Consider the following 23,470-nt stretch of genomic DNA (forward strand, 5'->3'; position numbering starts at 1 on the left):
TTTCCAACTTCGACATTAAAAGCTTCGACGATGTGGAATGTGGGTTTTTTGCCGAGGTGGACCTTGACTTCCCCGAGAAGCTGCAGGATATATTCTGTGATCTTTTGCCTGCTCCGGAATTCAAGTGTCCACCTGGCTCGGATCAACCGAAGCTCGTCATGGACTTGGAGCCCAAAAAGCGTTATGTGCTACACTACCGGAACCTCCAGTGGTTAATGCAGCAAGGGGTCTCGGTCAAAGCAGTTTACCGCGTGCTCTTGTTCAGGCAGTCTCCATGGTTGAAGCCGTACATCGAACTGAACACCAAACATCGCACTGCTGCCACTTCGGAACTTGATCGCGATTTTTTCAAATTAATGAACAATGCGGTATTTGGGAAGACCATGGAGAATGTGCGAAATCGCGTTGATGTGAGGTTGGTGACGAAGAAAACACAGTGTCGTTGACTTGTTGCAAGCCCGCTGTTCAGGTCTCGAACAATTTACAACGAACAGATGTCACTGATTCACATGAACCGGGGCGAGGTGCTACTTAACAAGCCCATCTATGTGGGAGCTGCAGTTTAGGATCTGAGCAAGTTGTGCATGTTCGAGACATATTACGGCATACTACGTGCACACTACAACCACAATATCTCGCTCCTCTACACAGACACAGACAGTTTGGTGTACCATGTTCGCACGGCCGATGCGTATGGTGATATAGCCAAAGTTCCAGCTCTTGTCAAGCTCTTCGACACATCGGGCTATCCCCAGCTAAACCGGTATGGAATTCTGCCCCGGAACAAAAAAATACCCGGCAAACTCAAGGACGAGAAAGACGGGGATGTGATTGTGGAGTTTGCTGGACTTCGTGCCAAAGCCTATGCGATCCGGGCTGAGGGTTCTGTAACAAAAAAGGCAAAGGGTGTAAGCAGGCAAGTGGTTCGGGAGCACCTCAAGTTTGAGGATTACCTCGAGTGCCTCAGAACAAAATCGCCCATTCTACAAAAAGAGCATCGTATCCAAAGCGTCGATCATGTGCTTACAACTAATATTGTCAGGAAAGTTGCTCTGGATGCACACGACGACAAGAGGTGTATTCTTGAATGTGGGGTCCATACACTTCCGTGGGGCCACTATCGCCTCCAAACTAGTAAGACCTGCCCAGAGTGTAACAAAAAGTAATAGGCAATGCGAAAAAAAAAAACAATTTTAATTTACTTCCACTTCCTCGATTACATGCATGCATGGCACAGCAAAATTAAACTTCTGGAAACTGCTAATTGCAATTTGTACTTATATATATAAAATTCCACATTTCTTATTGTGTGCTATTTTTTTTTTATTTATTTAAAACTGTTCAGTCACTCTTTCATTCTTGACGTCATACACAAATGTTTTCTCTGCAATAAGAATGACACTGCACAGAGTATCTGCAGGCAAGGCATCGTGGAACTCGCATACAATCTTGATGTTGGTACGATCGTTGACCACCACTTGCTTTCTTTTCGTGGTGTTGATGACGAACATCGGCCTGCGTGCTTTGAATTCGCTGGGCGTGTAGTACATGTCCACGCTTCCCTCGGTCACGCGTTTGTAAGCCGTGTAAGCTTCGTAAAGTTTGAGGTAATCGTCTTTGGTCATGTCGAGGTTGTAATTCTCGCGCGGGAACACTTCGTTCCTACCGTTTTTCAGATAAACGTTCTTGATCTTGCAGTCGTCGAACTTGCTGGAATCTTTTTCCTGATTCTTGTCCCTCCCGGTCTGAAAAAGCACTACGACGAAATCTGGCATGTCGAACTGTATGTTGTTGAACTGCGTCGTCACGTCGAATTCCATGTGACTTCCCGACGCCATCTTCTGCACGCACTGGTAACCGTGAAAGTGAATCGGCACCTGCGGACTTTTCAAGATCTCCGCTTTGTACTTGAGGGCGTAGTTTGTTTCGTATTCCACCACCGGCATTCTCAATTCCATGCTCCGGATGACGCATTTCGCTGCTTCGGGTAAAGTGTTGGCTATCGGCATGGTGCCGTCCGGACCCAAAGTAGCGTATCGCATTAGTGCGTCGTTGTCGTTGGCCACTCTTCGAAACGTGACGCGCAGTCCTCCCTTCCACATGATCTCCTTGTAGTCCGAGAAGAAACCAGGCAGCAGACGCATGGGAAAGAGCACCGTGTGACTTCTCGTCGATATTTTGGTCCCGGCTTCGAATGCCCCGGCCTGGTAGTACGCTGCGTCCGTTTTTGATAATTTCAACGTTCCCACTGCCGTCGACGTGATGCCTGGATAATCTATTCTGTCGATGACGGTGTTGTGTTTCCTCACCTCCACCTGCGAGAACAGGTGAGGCACGAAGTTGTCCACGAGTATCAAGTTTGCTGCTGCGGGAAACGCATCTCCGCTTTCCTTCTTCACCACGTCGAATTGAAGGTAGAGGTCCGCTCTGTGAGGATGAATGAACCCGTCGCCTACGTCCACGTCGTATTCGATCTCCCTGTTCGCTTCGTTCAGATTGGCGAACGTGCGACGGTTGGGAGGGAAAGATTGCAATTCGTAACTTTCGATTTGCTCCATTTTTTTTCACTATGTGTGTTATTTATTATACGTTGATCTCCACGATGGCCGTCGTAGTGGCAACTGCGAAATCCACCACGTCTCCTTTCTCGTTCGTCACCACCAACTCTATGTCGTCTATGCGGTTGCGACATACTGGAAAATAGATCGGCGAAGAGGGCGTGTAGATGATCGGTTCCATGAACTCGGAACTTGGTTTGAAAGTGGCTATGATTCCCGTCTGCTTGTGACTTCCTAACAATCCGTCCGAAGATTTCGTGATCATGCCTTCCGCCACGTTGCAGTGTACGTTCAGAGTCTCTATGGCCAAGAATTTAGGAATGTTGGTTGCTACGTGCTTGATGCCAGCTTCGAGTTTTGGGTGGTTGTTCTCGAAACCTAAAAGTTCTCCCATGGTGCCCAGGTCCACGGTCTCCGTTGCGGATAGGATTTCCACTCTGTGCGTGACCGAATTTTGAGAAAGGTATGTGCCTTTGGGTAATTGAGCTTGCAAAGTGGAAAGATTGTATTGGCCTGGCGTGACGACGATGTGTTCGCTTCCGACGCTAATTTTGTTGTTGTGCTGCGTGACGTTAGGTATGAGGTACATGCTGTAGAATGCACGCAGAGCCACGGATTTAGGATAGACGATGTCGTCGTGCAGCATGAGTTTCAAGATTGAAGATTCGCTCGTGAGATGGAACACGCCCATCCTAGTGATGCTGTTTGAGGTTCCACAATGCTTTCTGGAAATCCTCGATCGTAGGGTTATTTATTTTAGAGAGAAACGCGAGCACGGAGAGGCAGAGATGACCGCAGTTCACGTCTCCGAAATTTTGAATGCGTTCGTCGTTGTAGTATATAGAGGTTTTGTTCGTTTTCAGATAATGAATTAAATTTGTAGGTGGAACACCTCCGAAAGAATCGAAAACGAATGCTTTATCATCATTTTTGTGGTAACATATCCAATGCGTGCCTGGATTTTCTTGACCGTCCAAGTTGACTACTCCGCATTCTCTTTTTTTAACGTTTGAAGGTAACGAGTCGGACATGAAAACTCCTCTGAAGTGTTTGATTTGTAACGGTCCGATCAGAGATTCAATGTCTCGGTTGGTGAGTGCTGTTGTTTCTTTTTTTTAAACTTCTTCATCACGCCCTTCCCCCCTTTCTTCTCCATGGCCAGGTTGTGACGTTTCTGTTCTTCCAACTCGGCCTTGTTCTTCTTCGAGTCGATGACGGTTTTCGCGATGGCGGCACTTCCGCCGGCCAAACTTCCCACGGCCCCCAATGCTGCCAGGATGGCGGGGATGCTGAATATGAAACCTCCGATCTTTTGCTGTTTCCGCGAACGCTGCAATCTTTTCAATTGAGGTGTGCTGAGCAGTAATTTCATTCCGTGTCCTTTCGACAAGCAAGAACGTTTCTTCTCGCGTTGTTTCTTGGTGAGTAACCCATCGAGGGCACCTAGATTTTTTAGATTGGAGTATGGTATCTGGTACACGACACCCTTGGGCTTCATGTTGATGCTCTATGTGTTATTTTCACGGTATGTTATTTATATATATATTCTGAGATTTTTTCTTGTGTAGTTTTTTTACGGTATGTTATTTATATACCCCACCCCAATTTTTGTTTTGTGTTCATGGCGATGGTGGTACCCAGTGCGGCAACCCGTTCACCCAGCGATGCGTCTCTGCTCACGAACCTTTCGAAAGCTGCATGTTCCAATTTTTTGTCTGCTTCGTGACGTGCGTCCAGATCCGTCTGCGTGGTGTTGTAGGCGATGTCGTGATCTTTGCATGCCGCGTCCAACGGATTCACACCCTTGTCTCCTCTCTCCAATCTTTTCTCGAGTTTGGTACCCGGTCCGCAGTACTGGTAGCCAGGTAGATGCATCTCGAAAGGTAACTTGTTGATGATGTCGTTCACGAGTCCCTTTCCTTCGGCCACGTTCCAAAATTTCGGAGGCAGCGTGTTGATGATTTTGATCAGGTAACCTATGCCCTTGTCGTCGTTCACGATGAAGTTGGAAAGTTTCGTGCTGATCATGTCCACGATGCCAACCTTCTCGTTGTAGAAATTACGGTTGCCTGCATTCTCTTCGCCGGCTATCACCAACAATCGGTCCACGAGTTTCCTAACGTCGTCCACCCAAACGAATTCTTTGGGTAACGTGTTGTAGCGTTTGACGCCGCTGCCTGTTTTGACCTGGTTCCAAATCGGTTTGATGAGATTCCTATACTTCTCGCCGCTGCTCGATTTCACCCTATTCTGCGAGGCGTCGTTGTTCTGGTACAAGGCATCCGTCATGATCAGAATTTCCTTGTAACTTTGGTAATCTTCGTCGGTGTAATCTTTCGGCTGCTTTTTGGCGACGAGATCCCACAGTCCCACCGTACCCGGATACATGTTCCAACTATCCTTGTCGCCTAAATTGACTTTAATGTCGTTGCCTTCGAAGGTCACCTTCGATTTCCCTATCTTCCACACCACACCGCCGCCTTCGTTGTTTTCCACGCTCGGATACAATCCGAACACTTCATCCTTGTCGAACTTCCCCGTGCTCAGGTAGTCTCGTGCCAAAGGTCCCAACTCGATCTTATCCGAAGACGTGCTGCCTATGGCTCGACGTCGTGTCGGTACGTCCTTCAGTTCGAACGGCGTCGAAGGAATGCTCGAAATGGGCGTGGGTACAGCGTAACTTTTAGCTGCGAGTGGTACAAGTTCGTTGATCAAATTTTTATTTTGTTCCGTGACACTTTTAATTTCTTTACCTAGACCGCTGATGGCATCGATCACAGGTTGATCCTGACGTTTCTTCTCTTCGTAGAATCCGCGATTCTCGGATTTCCAACCTTTGAAGCGTTTCGCGAGGTAATCGCGAAGCTTGAGATTTTCGTCTTCCATTTTTCGTTTCGTCATGACGTTATTTATACACGTCGTTTCTCACAACGTTGCAACGTTTAGAAAGTCGTTGATTTTGTTTCTGTATTTTCCGTCGATGGGTTTCCTCGTCATGTCGATCGTAGCAAATCCGAAATCGTCACTGTTCCAGCAAGAAGAGCAGCGTTCCGAAAATTGATTGTAGTTCATGTCTCCGCCTACGTAGTCATCGTACGCGTGCTTGAGGTTGGTGTGATCTTGACGAAACAAACATATGAAATTAGCGTTGTCGCGTACTAACTGTTTTGGAATTTTGGAAAACGTTTGAGCTAGGTAAAAGCAATCCATTTCTTTGTGACGACCTTGCGTGAAAAAGTTGCGAATTTCATTTTGATTTTCCAGGATGGCGTCGTCGAACACAACAACTGAATTTTCACGACAATCGTCGAGTGGTTTTATTTCTGAGGCGAACGTTGCAATGTCCAGACCATCGTACAGTTTCATCAGTTGCTGGTATTTGGATTGCTCCAAACTTTTCGAGAACACGTACAGGTGCCTGTTCTTCCAATCTAACCAATTCGGTGCGAGGAGAAAATTGTCCACGAGCAGTGTCGTTTTCCCACACCCCGAAGGACCTACGATCAGACAGCGGATGCTGTCGGGAAGCAACTCGCCGTTCTTTTTTTTTCTCGTTTGACTTTCCGGATCCGGTAGACGCTTCACCACGTTCCACGTACTCACAAGATCACTTCGTTCGCGTCGATCCAACTCTTTTCCGGAAGTCCCAGCCATTTGACAAACAGTTTGTCACCTTTCCTACGCAATACTTTCTCGATGAGGTACGTGTCGGGGTGTTTTGTTTTAGAGAGTTCCTCTTCGTAAAATCTTCCTTTCAAAATCTCGCCGCTACTATCTTTTATTATATACGTGTGTCGGTTTCCGGGTAGAACTCGAACCACCGTAAAGAGTTCCGTGCTCCAATTTTTTGTGAATCCCTTCTCGAAGGTGCGTTTGAATTTGCTGATCCTCACCTGGTATCCAATTTTGAATTTAGCTTTTTTTGTCGTGGGTGTGTACTTTGGACAGTAAACTGTAGAAATTAAACGCTGCTCGTCAGACTTGGTAACGTCAACTGGCTTCATGCCTATCGTTCTGTGTACCGTATCATTATAGGTGTCGACGAGTTCCGGCAGGATGTCGACCCATTTGTAATTTCCCCGAAGCGTGAATCGTTTCCACATGTGTGTTTTCAAGGTTCGATTGAATCTTTCCACGATGCTGGCTTTGATGTGACTGAAGGTCGAATAATGTTGAATCTTGTGTTTTTGAATAAACTTTTGGAATACAGCGTTGTAAAATTCCTTCCCCTTGTCCGTTTGCAGAAACCGTGGTCGTCTGCCGCCGCTTTCGCGAAAAATTAATTTGAATGCTTCCGTGACGCATGTTCCCGTTTTCGCCTTCAAAGGTAGAGCCCATGCGAATTTCGAAAATGTGTCTATGACGGTGAGGAGGTACTTGTTGCCCTTGTTCAATTTATGTACATTTTTCAAATTGCCACTGCTCATCTCCACGAGATCGCTTTGCCAGAGGTCGTCGATGCCCTTGGTTACCACAGCCAAACGTTCGTAGTTACGGCGTGCAGGTTTATGCAATTCTTCGACGATGGCTTGCCTAGACATTTTTTTAGAGATTACGTTTCAAAAGAAGCACCAGCGTGATGGGATTCAAAGAGGGTGGCACTTCGCTCGTGTTTTGAATGATCAGCTTATCGCCGGCACTCACGTCGAAAACGGTAAGATCTTCGTCTTCGTGTATTTCATATATGTTGCGCGTTTCGTTCCAACGTGCTAGAGGAATGTTTCCTGCTTTCTGGACACCACGATTCAATATCAAAGTCATGGTGGGAACGCTAGCTTTTCTGCCGTGAGACCAGTACGAAAATTCGTTTATCTGAATCGTGCCATCGAGGAGAAACTTGTAGTACGGATGATAAGGATGCAACATGTACAGTTTGTTACCTTCGACGAACTTAGAGATTCTCTGTTGATTGGGTACGCTGTTGATTTCGATGGCTTGCAGAGAATGCAGTTTAGCGAATTTAGTGTCGACGCCGAGCAGATTACTGTGAACGTGTCCGAGTTTATTTTCGATGGGCAGCAAATGCTCGACTATGGCATCCGTTACGGTAGACAACGACGGTTTGATTTTCACTTCCACGTTCAACTGCTTGTAGTTTTCGTTGAGTTCTTGCAACTTGGCACCGAAAGAGGCCAGCGTCGATTCCTGCGTGGATTCCAGCACTCCAACTTGATCTCTGATGTTGACGACAATGTTCTGAAGGTTCTCGACTTGATTCAATTTCGAGCTCTTCTCGGTAAGATCGTTCACGATCCTTCGCATCTCTGCGAAGTGGGCAGCGTCGACACCAGCGAACTAATTTCGTCTCGAATCTGTTCCACGTTCGCCGTTTCCGTTTCTAGTCGTTTCAGCATTCGAGATATGTTTCTTTTCAAAGCGTGCAATTCTTTGGAGGTGGGGAGATTGGCCACCCTACTCTCGAGATCGCTCAATGAACTTTTGATGTCGTTCGAATCGGATAGTGCCGTCACCGCCGTTTTCAATTTTTCCAAATCTTCGCTCGAAGGCACGCTCGTCCGTAACGATTCCAAGTCACCCTGTATGTTGTCGAGTACGTGATGAAAATGAGCGAGATTCGTTTCGATGTTCAAATTTTCTAAATATTCGATCTTCTGCTGAACCGTGCCCAACGTGTCTTGAATGCTCGTCAACGCTCTTGCTTCAGCGTGAATATTTTTAATTTCTTCGTTGATCAATTCCAAGGACGCCTGAAGCGTAGCGATGGTGGTTTGAATGTGTTCGAAATCTCGATACGCCTCCAATTGAATTTTTATGTTCGCGACGCTTTTACCAATAACCTGCAGTTCGTCCGACGATGGTAGGTTCGTCATTGTATCTTCCAAAGTCTGCAACTTGGATTTAATTTCTTCCAACGTGCTGGTGAATTCTTCTTGTAATTTGGAAACGACGACATGTAAGCGTTCTGCGTCTATATCGTTCACGACGGTTTGAAGTTCAGAGAAATTCTTTTCTATTGCGGAAGTTCGTTCTTCGATTTCGAGTTTCAATTTTTCCAAATCTTCATTTTTCGATTGAAATTGCTGTAATTTGGCCAAATCATTTTGAAGCGAATCCACGCTCAACTGTATATTTTGAACGTTGTCGTAAGAAGGTACGTCGACATAATTTTTTATCAGCGTCTTCAGTTCGGAATCGATTTTCAGAATGGGGTCGAGACATTGCGTTTGGAGCGTAGCGATTTCCGACTCTAAATTTTTGTTTAAGGTCTCCTGCAAAGCAATCAAATCGGTCCTCAACTTCTTAACTCTAATATCCAACATGAGAATCTCTTCTGCGTGGTCTACACGCTTGGTGTTGCCGAAAATGTCGTTAGGCATTTTTGGTTAACGGTTATTTATAATAGGATAAACGATTCGTAATTCTACAAAGAGAGGAATGAGTTTGTCGTAATCTCCGAGAAGTTCCATGTAAAGATAATCTCCTGCAGAAACATCGTACGTAATGTTAGAAAGCATCTTGTCGTGCTTGATTCGAAAAATATTCTTGCCGGTAGAAATTTTGATTTCGCCTGCGTTTTCCGGATTCACGGTGATTTGAAGTTTCCCGTCGATCGGAATTTCGTAGAAATGTAAATTGTTATTAAAAACATAAAACATCTTGCCCACATCGTCATTCAGTTTCGTCCAAATGCTGTTGAGATGAACAATCAGTAAACCATTGAGTTTAGATAATACGGAAGGTAAGAGGTTATTGAAATTTGGCGGTGCAGTCTCCATGTTGATCTGTTTGCGGAAGCCAAAAAGATTCATTGTCCTTGTTAGTTATTTAAGAATACGGTCAAAGTTTTTTTTTTGTAATGACAGGCAAAGTTTTTTTTTGTTTGCTTGCGTCACAATACAGGCACGCGCGCGCGCGTGTGTGTGTGTGTGTGCGACACATTGTTCCCGAAAGAAGTTTACAAAGGTCACGATATATAAACATTTGGTCCCACAGTTGGAAAATTACGATAAGGTGCATTCATCCTTCAAGGATGAGAGAGTGCATTCGTCACAATACACGCGCGCGCGTGTAAAAATTATACACCGTGAAAAGCTACGACGAGTTGGAAACACTGCTGGTAGGGTTAACATTCACCATAAAAGGCTACGCCTCGCCCCGAGTTGGCAACACTGCTTGTGAGGTTAACATACACCGTGAAAAGCTTCAAAATATCATATAGTGGAATTTTTGTAGAGTGGGTTGGCAACACCGACGAGTCTTGAATTATCATTTGAGGCTCGAATCATCATTTGATGCTCGAAATCATTATTTGAGGCTCGAAATCATCATTTGATGCTCGTCGGTGTTGGCAATTCCTATTTGTAGGTTAGCTTAGCCAGTGAAAGATCATATAGCAGAATTTTCTTCGGATGGGTTGGTAAAACCCGAGCCTCAAAAAAGAAACATCCAATAGAGTTGCCAGATGTAAACAGGGGGCAATAAACCCCCCTCATAAAAGGCTACAGTAAGAGCCCACAGAGTTGCCAACTCTGTGCCCCCAACAGTGTTACCAGACATAAAAAAATTCATGGACCCCTCAAGCCCTTTGATGAAAATTTACAGTGAAAAACCCAGTAGGTTAACAACACTGTCAAAAAATCTACGGTAGTGTTGCCAGATGTAAACAGGGGGCAATAGACCCCCCTCATAAAAAGCTACAGTAAGAGCCCACAGTGTTGCCAACTCTGTGCCCTCAAAATATACATCATAAAAGGCTACGACGAGCCTCAAAAGATTATTCAGAACCGGGGCACTAGCCCTACTGATGATAGCTCAGGAAAGAAGTTGCGAGCTCAGGACTAATATGTATTAGTGTTTATCTTCATCGTGCAATTTTTGTGATGTACATTACAGTTTCAGAACAAAATAATGTAATTTTCCCCAGCAGCATTATGTGTTCCTTAGTAACAAAAATGACTGAATTCTAACATCATTCATCTTGTTCATTTATTCATTTCCAAAAAGTACAAACCAAGTTATGGTTTTGATTGTTCATATTGTACTTACTTTTACACCAAATGAAATTTCCAAAGATAATAACCTAGAGCTAGTGATAATATATCTGCATCTTGTGGATAACAATGTTTCCTCTGTGGGCACAAGTAATACTTGTAGGAAAAAGTGTGTGTGTGTGTGGAGGGGGGGGGGGGGTCCTAGATATGAGAGAAAAACTGCAGTTGCACTCATTTCTTTGGGCTATTCAGAAAATTTGTGCTTACACAAGCAAACCTGTTTCACTAAACTGTTTATATCACACACGAATTGAGTTATCCTTCCCAAATTTCAAATGAAGCACGTTATATGGTGACTGTGGACTTGTCACATGGAATTTCAACATGCAAAATGATTTCTCGACAGGTACAGCAGCCATTTTCATAAATACACTAAACTAGGTCTGCGTAGAGCCAGGTATGCGAACTACGGCGTGACTGCGAAAAAACTTAAGTTCATGTTTCAACTGGTGCTGGTTTTGTTGCAGTAAGTGCAATACTTTTCTTGCAATAAATTATCCTAACCCCAAAGAAGATTATGGAATGACATGTGCATAACACAGACACAAAATCTATGCAATTAAATATAGGGCATTTCTGCAGGAATCAAATACTTGTGCTACACACTACTTCCTTCTTGTTCACCTTGATCTATTGTGGTGGCCACAGGGGCACACTGAATACATTTTTTTTTAAATTAGAGTTTCTTCTTCTTTCTTTAACACTCACTATTGGGAGGCACTATGTATAAATTTCACCACCTCTAAAAGCCCTGTCAGTCTAAGGGGAAAAAAGATTTCATCTCTCTAAGACAATTACATATTGAGCTACAATTATTTTTTAACTTTCTGGCAAGTTTGACAAGCGCAGACTTGAAAAGTTCCCGTCCGTTGAAGCTAGAAACGTGCGCGAGGTTCCTTCCACTAGTTAAATATTACAATAACGGTTAATTATATTAATAAACAGTCAACACTACTTTTGAAATTTTGCTTAAAATTAGATAAAGTGGCTGGACAACTAGATACAATTTGTTAACGAGTACTCACATTGGTCAAAACTGTCATTGTCACCACTATCTGACGAAGCATCAACACTCTGCTTTGTAGAACTATCTTTACTTCGCTTGGAAAGTTTGTCAGTTGATGAACTTGAAGAACAAGAAAAAAAAATAATGTTACGAGAGTAGTCTTTCCAATAGAAACCATTTTGTATGTTTGTGTGCCCTATATCCTATTAATCTCAAAAACATTATCTTCAGAGTTGTGCTTTCTTTTATGTTCATTAACAAATAAATAGATGTATAATGTTTCCAGTGCTTAACACAGTTTTGATATCCTCAAGGTGTCATCTCCTTATCAATTTACCTGCCTTTCTATTCACCATTACAAACACACCTTGAATTAGTGGTACCATCTCAGACAATAACTTCACATGTTACCTCGCCTCTCGATTATTGCTTTGACTTCTAAATGCAAGCGTTACAAATTTACAAACTTCTATCTATCATTGAACTCAATAGAATTGAAAAAAGATGTTAAATATGAACAATTCATTACAAATTGTGCTGGATCAGATTTAGGACGACTGTCATTGTAATAAAATTTATGATTTCATAGGTTGGCACAAATGTGAAATAAAAATTTTCCAAATACAGCGGAACCTCTGTTTTACATTCCCGGATTTTACATTTTCCCACATTATACATTCAACCATGTCCAACATAGCAGAATGTTTTAAAATTTTCCTTGATTTTACATTTTCCAACATTTTAATTTTTTTTAGCTTGGTATCCTGAAAAACGTAAAATTGAGGTTCCATTGTAATTTGTCATTTTTTATTTTGGATCCATGTTGCATTTATGACCAATATTCACCTATATTCCTTCACCTGTCACTCCATGTCAATTGGACGAATGAGAAATCATGAGTGCCTCAAATTTTCTTTATAACTGGCTGGCATGAATTACCAACAGAGACAGTAAAAACTGTAAACTTTAGATTTTTATGCAATGTAGTTTTCCAGTTACGAGGGGAGGGGGATTAAGCAGTAACAAAATCAATGATAACTAAAGGTGGAATTTGACATCAAATTGTCAAACTTACAATGCAAGTGCTGAAATAATAATAATAATAATAATAAAAAACCTCAATGATGGCACAGCAGTGACTGATTATAAACTTTCTTGTTTAATAAATTCTATTTTGAAGAAGAATATGCGTGATATAGTAGACAGTTTTGTGGAATCTCTGTATGAACAGTTGTTGGTTCTGAAGAGACATTACAACCTCTTGATAATAATTTGGTAGATAAATATAAAACTTATATGGGGGGGGGGGGGAATCAGTACATTTGACTTCCAAAGAGATTATTTCCATAAAGTAAATAATTAATACATTACTGATCATTTTTTTTAACCTGCATTTTAGGTAGGTAAAATTGAGGTTCTACTGTGCTTCTGCAGAATTTAATTAATGTGTGGATCTCATATAATATTATTAATAACTTAATCATAAGTATATGGAACAGAGTTGTGGACTCTTACCAAACAAATAAAAAATAGACTCGTAGCTTTTGAAGAAAGGATAATTCCTGAAAAATAAAAAAAATAATGGTGAATGGAGAATCATGAATTAAGAAAACTTTAAAAAGGATCTGACAGCACTCTGGCCATAAAGACTGGAATGGCATAGTCACGCAATGAAGAGAGAGGCCAAGATAAACGTAACAGAAAATACTACAAGAGATAGTAGAGGGGATACAGACTACAAGGAAGATAAAATGTAAGTGTGAAGATATGAACAGGCAGACATTGCTGAAAATGATGTTAAATGAAGCAAAGAACCAAGTGTGGTTTGAGCAGTCATCACAATAATAATAAGAAAAAGAGATTACAATAACTGTCCACCATAATAAAAAAAAATGTACATGAATTATGTACTGGAGTCTGTGTAGAATTACATTCATATACAGTGGAACCTCGACTTTATGTTCTCAGAATTTACATTTTCCTGCATCATACATTCAATCTTGATTGTTCCAACATAGCAATATGTTATAAAATTTTCCTCGATATTTCATTCTCCTGCAGTTTAAGTTTTTTTTTTTCAGTTTGGTCTCCTGAAAAACGTAAAATCAGGGTTCCACTGCATACCCTTTGGGATCATGAAATTAATGTACTATTAAGAAGCATTCAACTATAATTTGACAGTATTTGCAGCAGTGTGAAGGAATACAATTCAGAAGGGAAATTAAGTACTTACCTTGCAGAATCTAAACTGCTTTTTCCACTGCTACTCTGCAGACCTTCAGTAATATTCTTAGCTGTATTGCGAGGGACTTGCCATATACTATGCTCATTACTTCTCCAATCCGCACCATAGATGTCATCCAACACAGCTTTCATGTCAGTTAATCGTACCACAGGTGATTCTACAGATGAGTTCTTGCTACTCCTCGTAGACTTTTCACTGCCACTAGGAGCATCGGGAGATCCATGGTCAATCCACTCTTGTATATGTTTGCACTTAGTATCTGATAAAGGTGTGTAGGTAGATTTTTGGGGTATTGATTCATGAGAAGACTTACTTTTAACACTCCTGAAACTGTGATATGTAAATGAAGATGTTCTCTCCCGTGCCTTATTAGATGACGAATTGTGAACACTTTGGTCTTGACTGCCCTCTTCGTCGGAACTCTCTATAATTATAGTCTTTTCTTTTGGGGGAAAATTCCTACGTGCAGATACTGATGAATTACTTTTTCTTTCACTAAATTCTTCATCTTCAATTGTTTCTTTTGAATCATCGCTGTCAGATATTACAATTACACGGTCATGAATCACACCAGTGTCTTTAGATTTCAAACTAGAGTTTTCAAAATTGCATTCTGATTTATGTCTTGCACTAGGATTACTTAATTTCATACCAGTCAACATATTACAAACTTCTTTCAAATGAAGTCTGTCGTCAGTTTTCACAGATTTGTCGTTACATGACACATGTCGGGTTGCAGAATTAGTCTTGTGTTGATCATCAGTTAAAGATTTGGACCCATGCTTATCTGCATGAGAAAGATCACAATTCGACGATTCAGATTCTGATACTACAAGTTTTGATTCATTGTTATGTACATTTTCTTTACCTTCATGATTTAACGGTTTTTTTCTTGCTGTACTCATGTCACTTGACAGTTTTCCACTGTTTTGTGCAAAATTGTAAACATTTTTACGGGTTTGTTGTCCACTCAATGGTGTTCTATTGACCAGGGGGGAATATGCCACTTTGGGCGATGCAGCTGGTGAATGCAGAGAATAATATTGCAGCGATAGCTTGGAAGGTTCTGTAAACAGAGTAATAATAATAATATACACACAGTGGTCCAAACAACAGTGAAGACAAATGTGTCTAAAGAAAGCCAAAGGATAATATAGTAATATTTACATTTATTAGAAAGAATGTGTCATAAACATACAGGGTGTCCACAATGAAACTGCAACTTTTTGATTCTTTTACATTTCAGTTTTACAGCAGTGATTCTTGATGGATGCAGAGACTCAACGTTTATGTGGAAATTCCATAGTGCTCTTCAGAGCTGCAGTGGTGCTGTACTGAATTATTTCTAGTGGTGACTGAAGTAGCGAGCACAGGACTGAAATTTCTGACATGCCTTCAATAACTACTTGTTATACCCCTATCTCAATTTGTGTATGAGCAGCAGGCCATTCCAACCCTCCTAAAAAACTGACTGAAGACTAGCACTATTGTAGTTATCCACATGAATAAAAAGACAAGTTTGACTCATCTTTTCCATCATTTTAAAAGCAAAGCATTAAAAAAAAATCATAGGAACCTCTGACATCTTGGAAGAGGAGGGAGAAACCTCCAGAATCATACTGACATCAAGATTTCTGGACTTTCAAATTTGGAAATCACTGTGGACACCCTGTATAAAACATTGTTATTAAAGTTAAAATCGTAAAGAGAGGAATTAACAGAGAGGTGATTAAAACAAGAGTGGATGGCAAGGATTTGAAAATCTGATCCCAAGTAGATGGAGAGAACCTACAGGAAAGAATAATTCAACTCTTTTCACAATCACACTCACGCAATACATATACATGATACAACACATGCACACATTAAATATAAGGCTGAACCAATACCAGTGGTATTAGTGTTTGGTATCGATTTTATCAACAATACCAGCTGATACTTTTTTGGAATCTGTGCATCTTACACAGAATGCTTACATTTTACACTGTGTTGTAAATGTTGCTGACAGTTTCCAGAATTGTAAGTATTTGCTCTCCTTGTGTGTGTGTCTTATTATATGCCAGTTTTGGCTAATTATGATAAGGATAAAATGACGAATGGGTGAAATCAATTAAGACACACTCACAAACAATAATGCCCCAGCTAGAATTTGAACCTGAAATCTTCAGTCTCATGGAATTTAATTACATAAAGCTTAATGAAGATACATATATATATACTGATTTTGCCACTGGAACCAACAACTCAAAATGTGCATATACTGACAAGTAGCAGATGTTGATCATTAAACTTGTGGCATATTCTGAAAATTTGATCTGGTTTACCGCAACAATTCTTATTGTATATATTTAGTATATATTCATTAGGTATACTAGAAATAAAACACAAATACAGGCAGGCAAGTAACACAATTTTTGTGGAAATTTCAATGTAGAAAAAATTGGATTACTGGCTGTAAACCAGATAACATGGAAGAATACCCCACTATGGTTGATCACATAATGGTGCTGATACGGGAGAAAGTGCAATATGTAGTGGCACGATTTATCGAGACAGATTCTGTTATACAAGCTCCGAGTGCAGGACCACACACCCCCACCATCTGGAAACAATATAAAGGAGTAGTATAACCAGTGACAGATGCAGCATAGGAGTTCTTCAGGATGGTGCAGATGGTGGAACAGGCATTTGGTCTCACGGAGTCCAAAGATGAGAAAGATCTCTGTCTTATGGAGAGGAGGTACACTCAAAATAGAGTAACCGAAAATTAGCCTGCTTGGAGAATTAAGTGGCAGTTCCACTACCAAGATCAGATGCTGAGGGCCAATAACTCGCACACCTTAAACTAAATTATTAAAGAAACATCAACAAGAAGAAACTGAAGTTTATGGACACTTGTAGTCGTCTTGACAGGAAAAGTAGTGGTAGATCTGGAACCAGTGAGAAAGATATCGAATGAATTTGAGATGTCTATGAAAGTCCATTTGTAGGGCAAGCAGGAAATGAAATATACCACAAACAACAGTTCATAAAATGTTACATAATATATAACCAAAACTAGATCAGTTGTAAATCATCTGAAGTCTCATGATACTTAACAACAATCTGAATTTGCTGTTGACATGTTGAACAAGATTGATGGAGGTTTATGGAGTGCATTTGCAGAGTGTGTACATTTCACTTGTGAAGGTAAAGATGCACAATGTTCGGATATGAGGGATCACAGCTCCCAAACGTGGTATTTCGAATTGGAAGAGAGAGCTCAAAAGTGAACATTTGATGTGCCTTTATGCATGGTAATGTCACCGAATCCTTCTTTTTAAAGGATTGCTGTGAATACCACATTTCTCAGCCAAATATCATTTTGCAGCAAGACGTGTATGATGATCTAAGATCTTTACCTACAGACAAATTGTATAAAATTAAAGGTTCTGACACTGATGAACTGAAGCAAAAACTCATACATGTTGTAGTGTGTGTCGCTACATACACGTTGACTAAAAATTGGATGGAACTTTGGAGAGAACTCAAATGGAAAAATCCGTATGTTGCTTGCTTCATTAATTTTTGTGTAATTGTTCTGAAAAACCATCAGGTACTCTTGAAACACCCTGTATGTCAATATTTATATTCTGAACAACTTAAACAGTTAAAATGTGCAAGTGTTGGTAATGGCTCAGCCTTAATTAAAAATTTTAAGGTATTAATCAGCTGAAAAAAATAATTCATAAAATGATTATGACCATCTAATAACTAAATAAAAAAAAATACTGCCCAGTGGCAGAAGAATCAACCTCAGTAATTTACTGCAGAGTGCGTTTGGATCCTGTCTGCAATATTGTTCTGTATTGTCATTTTGGAAAATTTCTGGTGCTTAAAAAAGTGAAGAGTGTAGTTTAATGAAAGTGAGGTTATAAGTTTATGTGAGATCTGCACTGTGGAAATTCGTGTGTACATTAATTCAAGAGGATTGGTAGGAAATTGATAACAGTAATTTACTTATATCTATCACAATTTCATATCAATCCATCCCTACTTTTTAGTAGTTACCTATTACCTATCTTGTTACAGCTTCCCCTTCATCCAATTTGTTCCTCTGTTACATACCACTGGCAAAAAGTAGTTTGTGGCTATGCAGAGTGAATATATTTAATACGGTTTTAATGAGTGGTCTATATTAAAAGGGCTGTAAAGAAAATAACATACACATAAAATATCAGAGTACTCTTTTTTTCAAAAGAAAACCTGCAGCAGAGAAGTGACATATCCTTTAATTTTTCAGCATAGTTCCAATATGGCAAACAATAAAGAAATAATGATGTCATCTGAAGAAGTTATAGAATTTCTTCTTATCTAGCTGACAGGATGTAGTTTTTCAAAATGAGCCAAATTATCCATAGATTTTGAGAGGACCAGGTTCGATTCTCAGGGTGGTTGATTTCAGGTAAGAATTTTTCAAGCAATCTCTGCATGTAGCACCACTGGGGTCCACCCAGCCTCTAATAAGGTGAAGGCATACAGCATAAAGCGACATGAAAACCACTGTGTGCCTCCACCAAGTATTGAACCCGGGACCTCTTGATTACCAGGCGACAACATTATTACCATGCCACCAGAGAGTCACTAGCTTTGCTTTGTCTTGGGGTTATTTGTTTCGCTTGATTTTTGGTTGGAATGTTTTTAGCTTTGCTCTTCTCTCCAGAAAATTAACAAGGAGAAACTCTAAGAATTATGTATATTCAAAAACCCTCTGCACAGTTTCATTCCATTAGTGTCGAGTAATAGTAAATGTTAGTATCTTGGCCTAAGCCATATATACAGTATGCCCAAAAAGTCACACAACTGAGATTCTGAACAGACGTATCATTCTTTCATCAATTTGATAAATACCCACAGAGACCATCGATACACACTGAAAATTTGCAAGCTGTATTATATTCACATTTGTTTTAAATTCATACAAAAATTTTTTACAACTTAGTAACTTTTCCCCAATACTGAACGTTCATGTAGATAATAATTTTCTTTATTAATATTTAATAAACATTCACATAAACAAAGTTGATACCCATTGCAAGGTTCAAGTTTCTATTGCATTTTGTATAAAAGTTACATAAGTTGAAAATCCTGGTAGTGTGACTCTTTGGACACCCTGTAAAATATCACCCAGGGTTCCCACGCAAACTCCAAATCCATTTTCCCTGAGATTTCCCTGAGTTTTCCAGAATCCTCATATTTTTTCCAGAGTACTGAATGCACAGTAGATGACTACTATAATTTTAAAATGGCCTCCTCCATTTCCCCCACATAGCCATACCATCCTCACCTTCTTTATTACTGTTGTTTTCTGATGCAAATAACAAAACTAGTTCAATAATAAAATAACATTACACATCTTTGCATGTAATTAAGAACAAAGATGACCAGTTTTCTAGAACTTTAAACAACTCTGAAACAATTTCTAACATATCTGATATAGAACACTGAAATATTTTCACACTTTCATAGATGTTTATAAATGGATACTATATCAATTAATCTATAATGCGTACAATAATAGTTAAGACAAACAAATTATTGGAATTTTTAAAACATATAAAAATGAAGTGACAATTATTAGTACCATTTTAAAAAGGAATAATAAGTTATTGAGACTGAAATATAAAACAAGAAATGTACTTAATGTCGGATACAGCAAATTAAGAAACTTTACTTCTCAAAAGCTTCAAGTTTATTTAATTGTTCTGCAATAGCCTTTGCTTCTTCTTGCATCTTTTGTTGTTTGGCTTGTAAAGCACGGATCTCACTTGCTTTACGTTTCATTTCTTTCCTTTTGTTTTCTTTGTGATCACATTTCTTTCTCATCTTCTGCAATGCTTCTTCGTATCTAATACGTGCACCTGTAACACTCTGGATCATATCTTTGCTTACTTCTACATTCGATACTCCTACCACTTTCACGGCATCATAAACTTGCCGAATAGCCACAACAGACTCTTCTTTCAAGTTTTCTATTAAAACCTGCTTATTTACAGAAAACCCACTTTCCACATATGCATTATCAAGTGATAAAATCAAAACGAACTTAACAGTGCTCCATAACTGAGAGAAGTCATCCTTGCCCTTCATGACACTTGTAAAAAAAGAATCTAAAGCATCAGTTTTGATTGAAAAGTTACAAAACTTCTCTTCAATTCCTTTTTACTACTGACATTGTGCAACAATGTATTAAACTGGCGAATTACTTTATCACCAGTTGCAGCCTTCATTCTTTTTCTCCTGAGAAGTTCCTGTATCACGTCTTCCATGCGCTGAACACATCGCTTTGGAAACTGAGTCATTTGCTTCGGAACTAAACAACTGGCGGATCTCACCAACCTGAACTTAAGGGACTACGTTCCACAATCTTCTCTGTCATTGGTTGCAAAAAAAATTCTACAGCTAGTAAAAACATAAGCTTCTTCTTTTCATTCACCTCTTTAGCTTCCAAAGCAGCTTTGGCACCAATTCCAATATCAATCTTTGTCAAAGGAACCAAGTTGTCAGAATTCCTGACATCAATTTGCATTAATTTAAAACTAATTTTTGCATTGTTCAAGATGTCAATTTTTATGAATCTCCCTATTACATCTCTAACAACACTTTCTAGGGAGTCATGAAGAAATGGGAACATAGGTTTGGGGGTTTGGAACATTGTCAAATATGTCATTCTGGCATATCTGTTGAGAAAACTATTTCACTACATGATATTAATGTACATCTGCTGGTCCTACAAGTAATTTCATTTTACACATATGTGAGCTATTGAGGCATGTAAAAATTCACATGTCATGTCATGACTATAACAATAGTTGAACATGATCAAAAAATTAAAATATGAACAAGTATTTATGAACAGTACACAATTCATATATGGCACTAGTAAGTAAATATTCAAAATTCTGTTCTAAATGCAGTAAATACACAATCAACAATATTGTACAGTATATGAACAGTACATAATTCATATATGGCACTAGTAAGTAAATATTTAAAATTCTGTTCTAAATGCAGTAAATACACAATCAACAATATTGTACACAAAAGATGGCAGAAAATAAATATTTCCCTAAACAGGACACTCCATTTTTTTACTATTTTGTAAAAAAGAAGGAAGAAAAACTTAAAACTACTCCCTAATAAGGGAAATCAGATGAACACTGGTTAACTTTAGACATCAGGTTATCGTTATTATGCATTTTCCACATCTTCAAATATATTTTACGTCATGTAAAAGATCGAAATCGGTTAATTAAATTTTAAAAAGTGCAAAATTTATGAGGTTATACACTTGGTCACCACCCCTGGAATCACATTTAAAAACAAGAAACAGACAAACAAATAGATACGAGTTCCTTGCTGAAAGGGAAATGCTACAACAGCCTGGATTATCCACAGACAGGAGCATATTATAATCCCTCAGTTTTGCTTCATTAGGAACCATTAATCAATTACAAGATTTTCCCTGAGACTTGTATTTTTTTCAAATTCCCTGAGATTTCCAGGTTTTCCAGGTGTGTGGGAACCCTGATCACCCCAATAGCCAATTTGAGATTATTAAAATGAAGAATCCTGACGTAACTGAGACAAGTTTCTGTGCATGAAAGGCAAAATATTGAATGTAAAACATGAACACACAAAAACATATTATTAAATAAGCTCTGAAATAATATTCAAGAATGACAGACTAGGATTTCCATGACAAAAAATCAACAAAATATGCAATTTCTATAAATATGCCTCAACAGCAATGTAAATTTATTTATCTTCGGTTATTTTAAGTTGCTGTTCTAGCTCTTGGTTTAATCACAATAATACAGATGAACGATGAAATGCATGATAGAACTAAGACATTACTCAGGGTTCAAACCTGGGACATCTTGCTTTCTAGAAAGTTCTTTATAACAGGTGCGGCAGTGAAACGGGCGATTTGGCAACCCCGGAAATAGCAAGTTACGTAAGGAATCAGAAAACGGGAGTGGTGCCATCTGGACAACAAACCTTTGCCATTGACACTGATATCGGTGTTCAGTCGAAATGGCATCGTGGACCCGTGAACAACACACTTTTGTCGTAAAGGCATTTTACAAAAACAACGACAGTTACGTCGCCGTGCAGCATTTTTGTAAAATGCCTTTACGACAAAAGTGCGTTGTTCACGGGTCCACGATGCCATTTCGACTGAACACCGATATCAGTGTCAATGGCAATGGTTTGTTGTCCAGATGGCACCACTCCCGTTTTCTGATTCCTTACTTAACTTGCTATTTCTGGGGTTGCCAAATCGCCTGTTTCACTGCCGCACCTGTTACTTTGAAAAAGCAGGTGTATATAAAAATATGACTCAAAAATGGTTAAACTATGCTCAATCATATAGAAATGGCCAAATGTGAATGCTCTAATGAAGCACCTTATTCTAGTTAGTTTTCTCACAGCATGAATTTCTATATAATTCAGAAAGATATCGCCAACACCGAAAATATATGTAGTCATGAAAACCTTTGTTCTAATTTTGAAGTTTATTGCCATAAGACTTTTCAACTTGCTTATCCTTCATATTCTTCTCATATATTTTTTTTTACTTCTCACAAACCTCCCCTGTCACCTTTCCCATGCTAACAATTCGCAGAACAGTTCCTGAAATGAGGAAATGTGGAAAAAATCGTATGCTAGATGGTGAGAAGATTGATTGAATTCATGTTTTAAGTCCACTTAATGCACAGAAAGGCTAATTGGGACTGGACCTACAGTTTAAAGTGGGATCCAAACCACTATGTGGCCTCCACCGGGTATCGAACCTGGGACCCCTTGATTACAAGGCGACGACGCTACCACTGCGCCCCGGATGGTGAGAAGAGAATGGAACACAGAGAAGCAGAATTTACACAGGTGGTGTTGTCATTTTGTAATTTAATCCTCAGTTCACTGTGTGATCATATTAAACTTTCATGGTAGTGTTAAGTTTCAACAATGAAAGCACGTTGCGTTGCACTGCATGGATACATGGTGACTGAAATGGAAGCTATACCTGCCGCAAAATTAGTTTGGTATTGACACTTGTGAACCACGTGTTGAAATCGGGTCTACATCACTGCGGGAGGGTGTGTTGCTGGCATGCAAGCCAATCAAAATCTTCCCAGTGCTTCACCCAGGCCCTGGTTACCTAGCAACAGAAAACGTTTCTCTCGGTGTTGCCGCTTATCGGGCGATTCTTCCTGCGATCAGATTTCATGTTGTTGGGAGAGGACGTGTTGTTTGTTTGTTGCGTTGCGTTACTGTGATATTTTAACCAGTCCGTTTGTTTAGTGTTTATTGAATTTAGAGTATTCTTTGTTGTATATAGCGTGTTGTTTTAGTGTGTTATTTTTTGTACATAATTTTCTGTGTTCTGCTTGAGTGTGTCGTGTGCTTGTGTGAAGAATGTCAAGCACAGCATTCAATACTCGAGATGACAATGTACCAAAGAGGCCATGCACTAAAAGAAAAAGGAATTCTACTCAAAGGACAAACACGGGAGATGGTTTGTTCTGAGTGCAAATATTTTGAGCAAGAGAAAAACAATGGGGGTCCAATCATTTCTGTAAATAAAGTTCTGGACAGGACTGCTGCT

At 39.8% G+C, this 23,470-nt stretch overlaps 1 protein-coding gene across 3 annotated transcripts in view; it reads right to left on the reverse strand.

The window, feature by feature from the left end:
* The window catches only part of LOC145988609 (uncharacterized), a 71,476-nt gene that overhangs the window by 36,835 nt on the left and 11,171 nt on the right, over positions 1-23,470 (reverse strand). The window contains exons 3-5 of one of the 3 annotated variants that reach the window (XM_083123610.1): positions 17,879-18,007; positions 13,810-14,887; positions 11,596-11,696 (exon numbers count right to left, since the gene is read on the reverse strand). In XM_083123610.1, the coding sequence (XP_082979736.1) occupies positions 11,596-11,696; positions 13,810-14,726 (1,018 nt within the window). In that variant the 5' untranslated portion in view covers positions 14,727-14,887; positions 17,879-18,007. Of the gene's footprint in view, positions 1-11,595; positions 11,697-13,809; positions 14,888-17,871; positions 18,008-23,470 lie in introns of all 3 variants that reach the window. The other 2 variants (XM_083123609.1, XM_083123608.1) reach the window with 2 other exon arrangements.

The sequence above is a fragment of the Lepisma saccharinum genome, chromosome 6 (assembly GCF_977018435.1).
Source record: "Lepisma saccharinum chromosome 6, izLepSacc3.1, whole genome shotgun sequence".
Taxonomy (NCBI): domain Eukaryota; kingdom Metazoa; phylum Arthropoda; class Insecta; order Zygentoma; family Lepismatidae; genus Lepisma; species Lepisma saccharinum.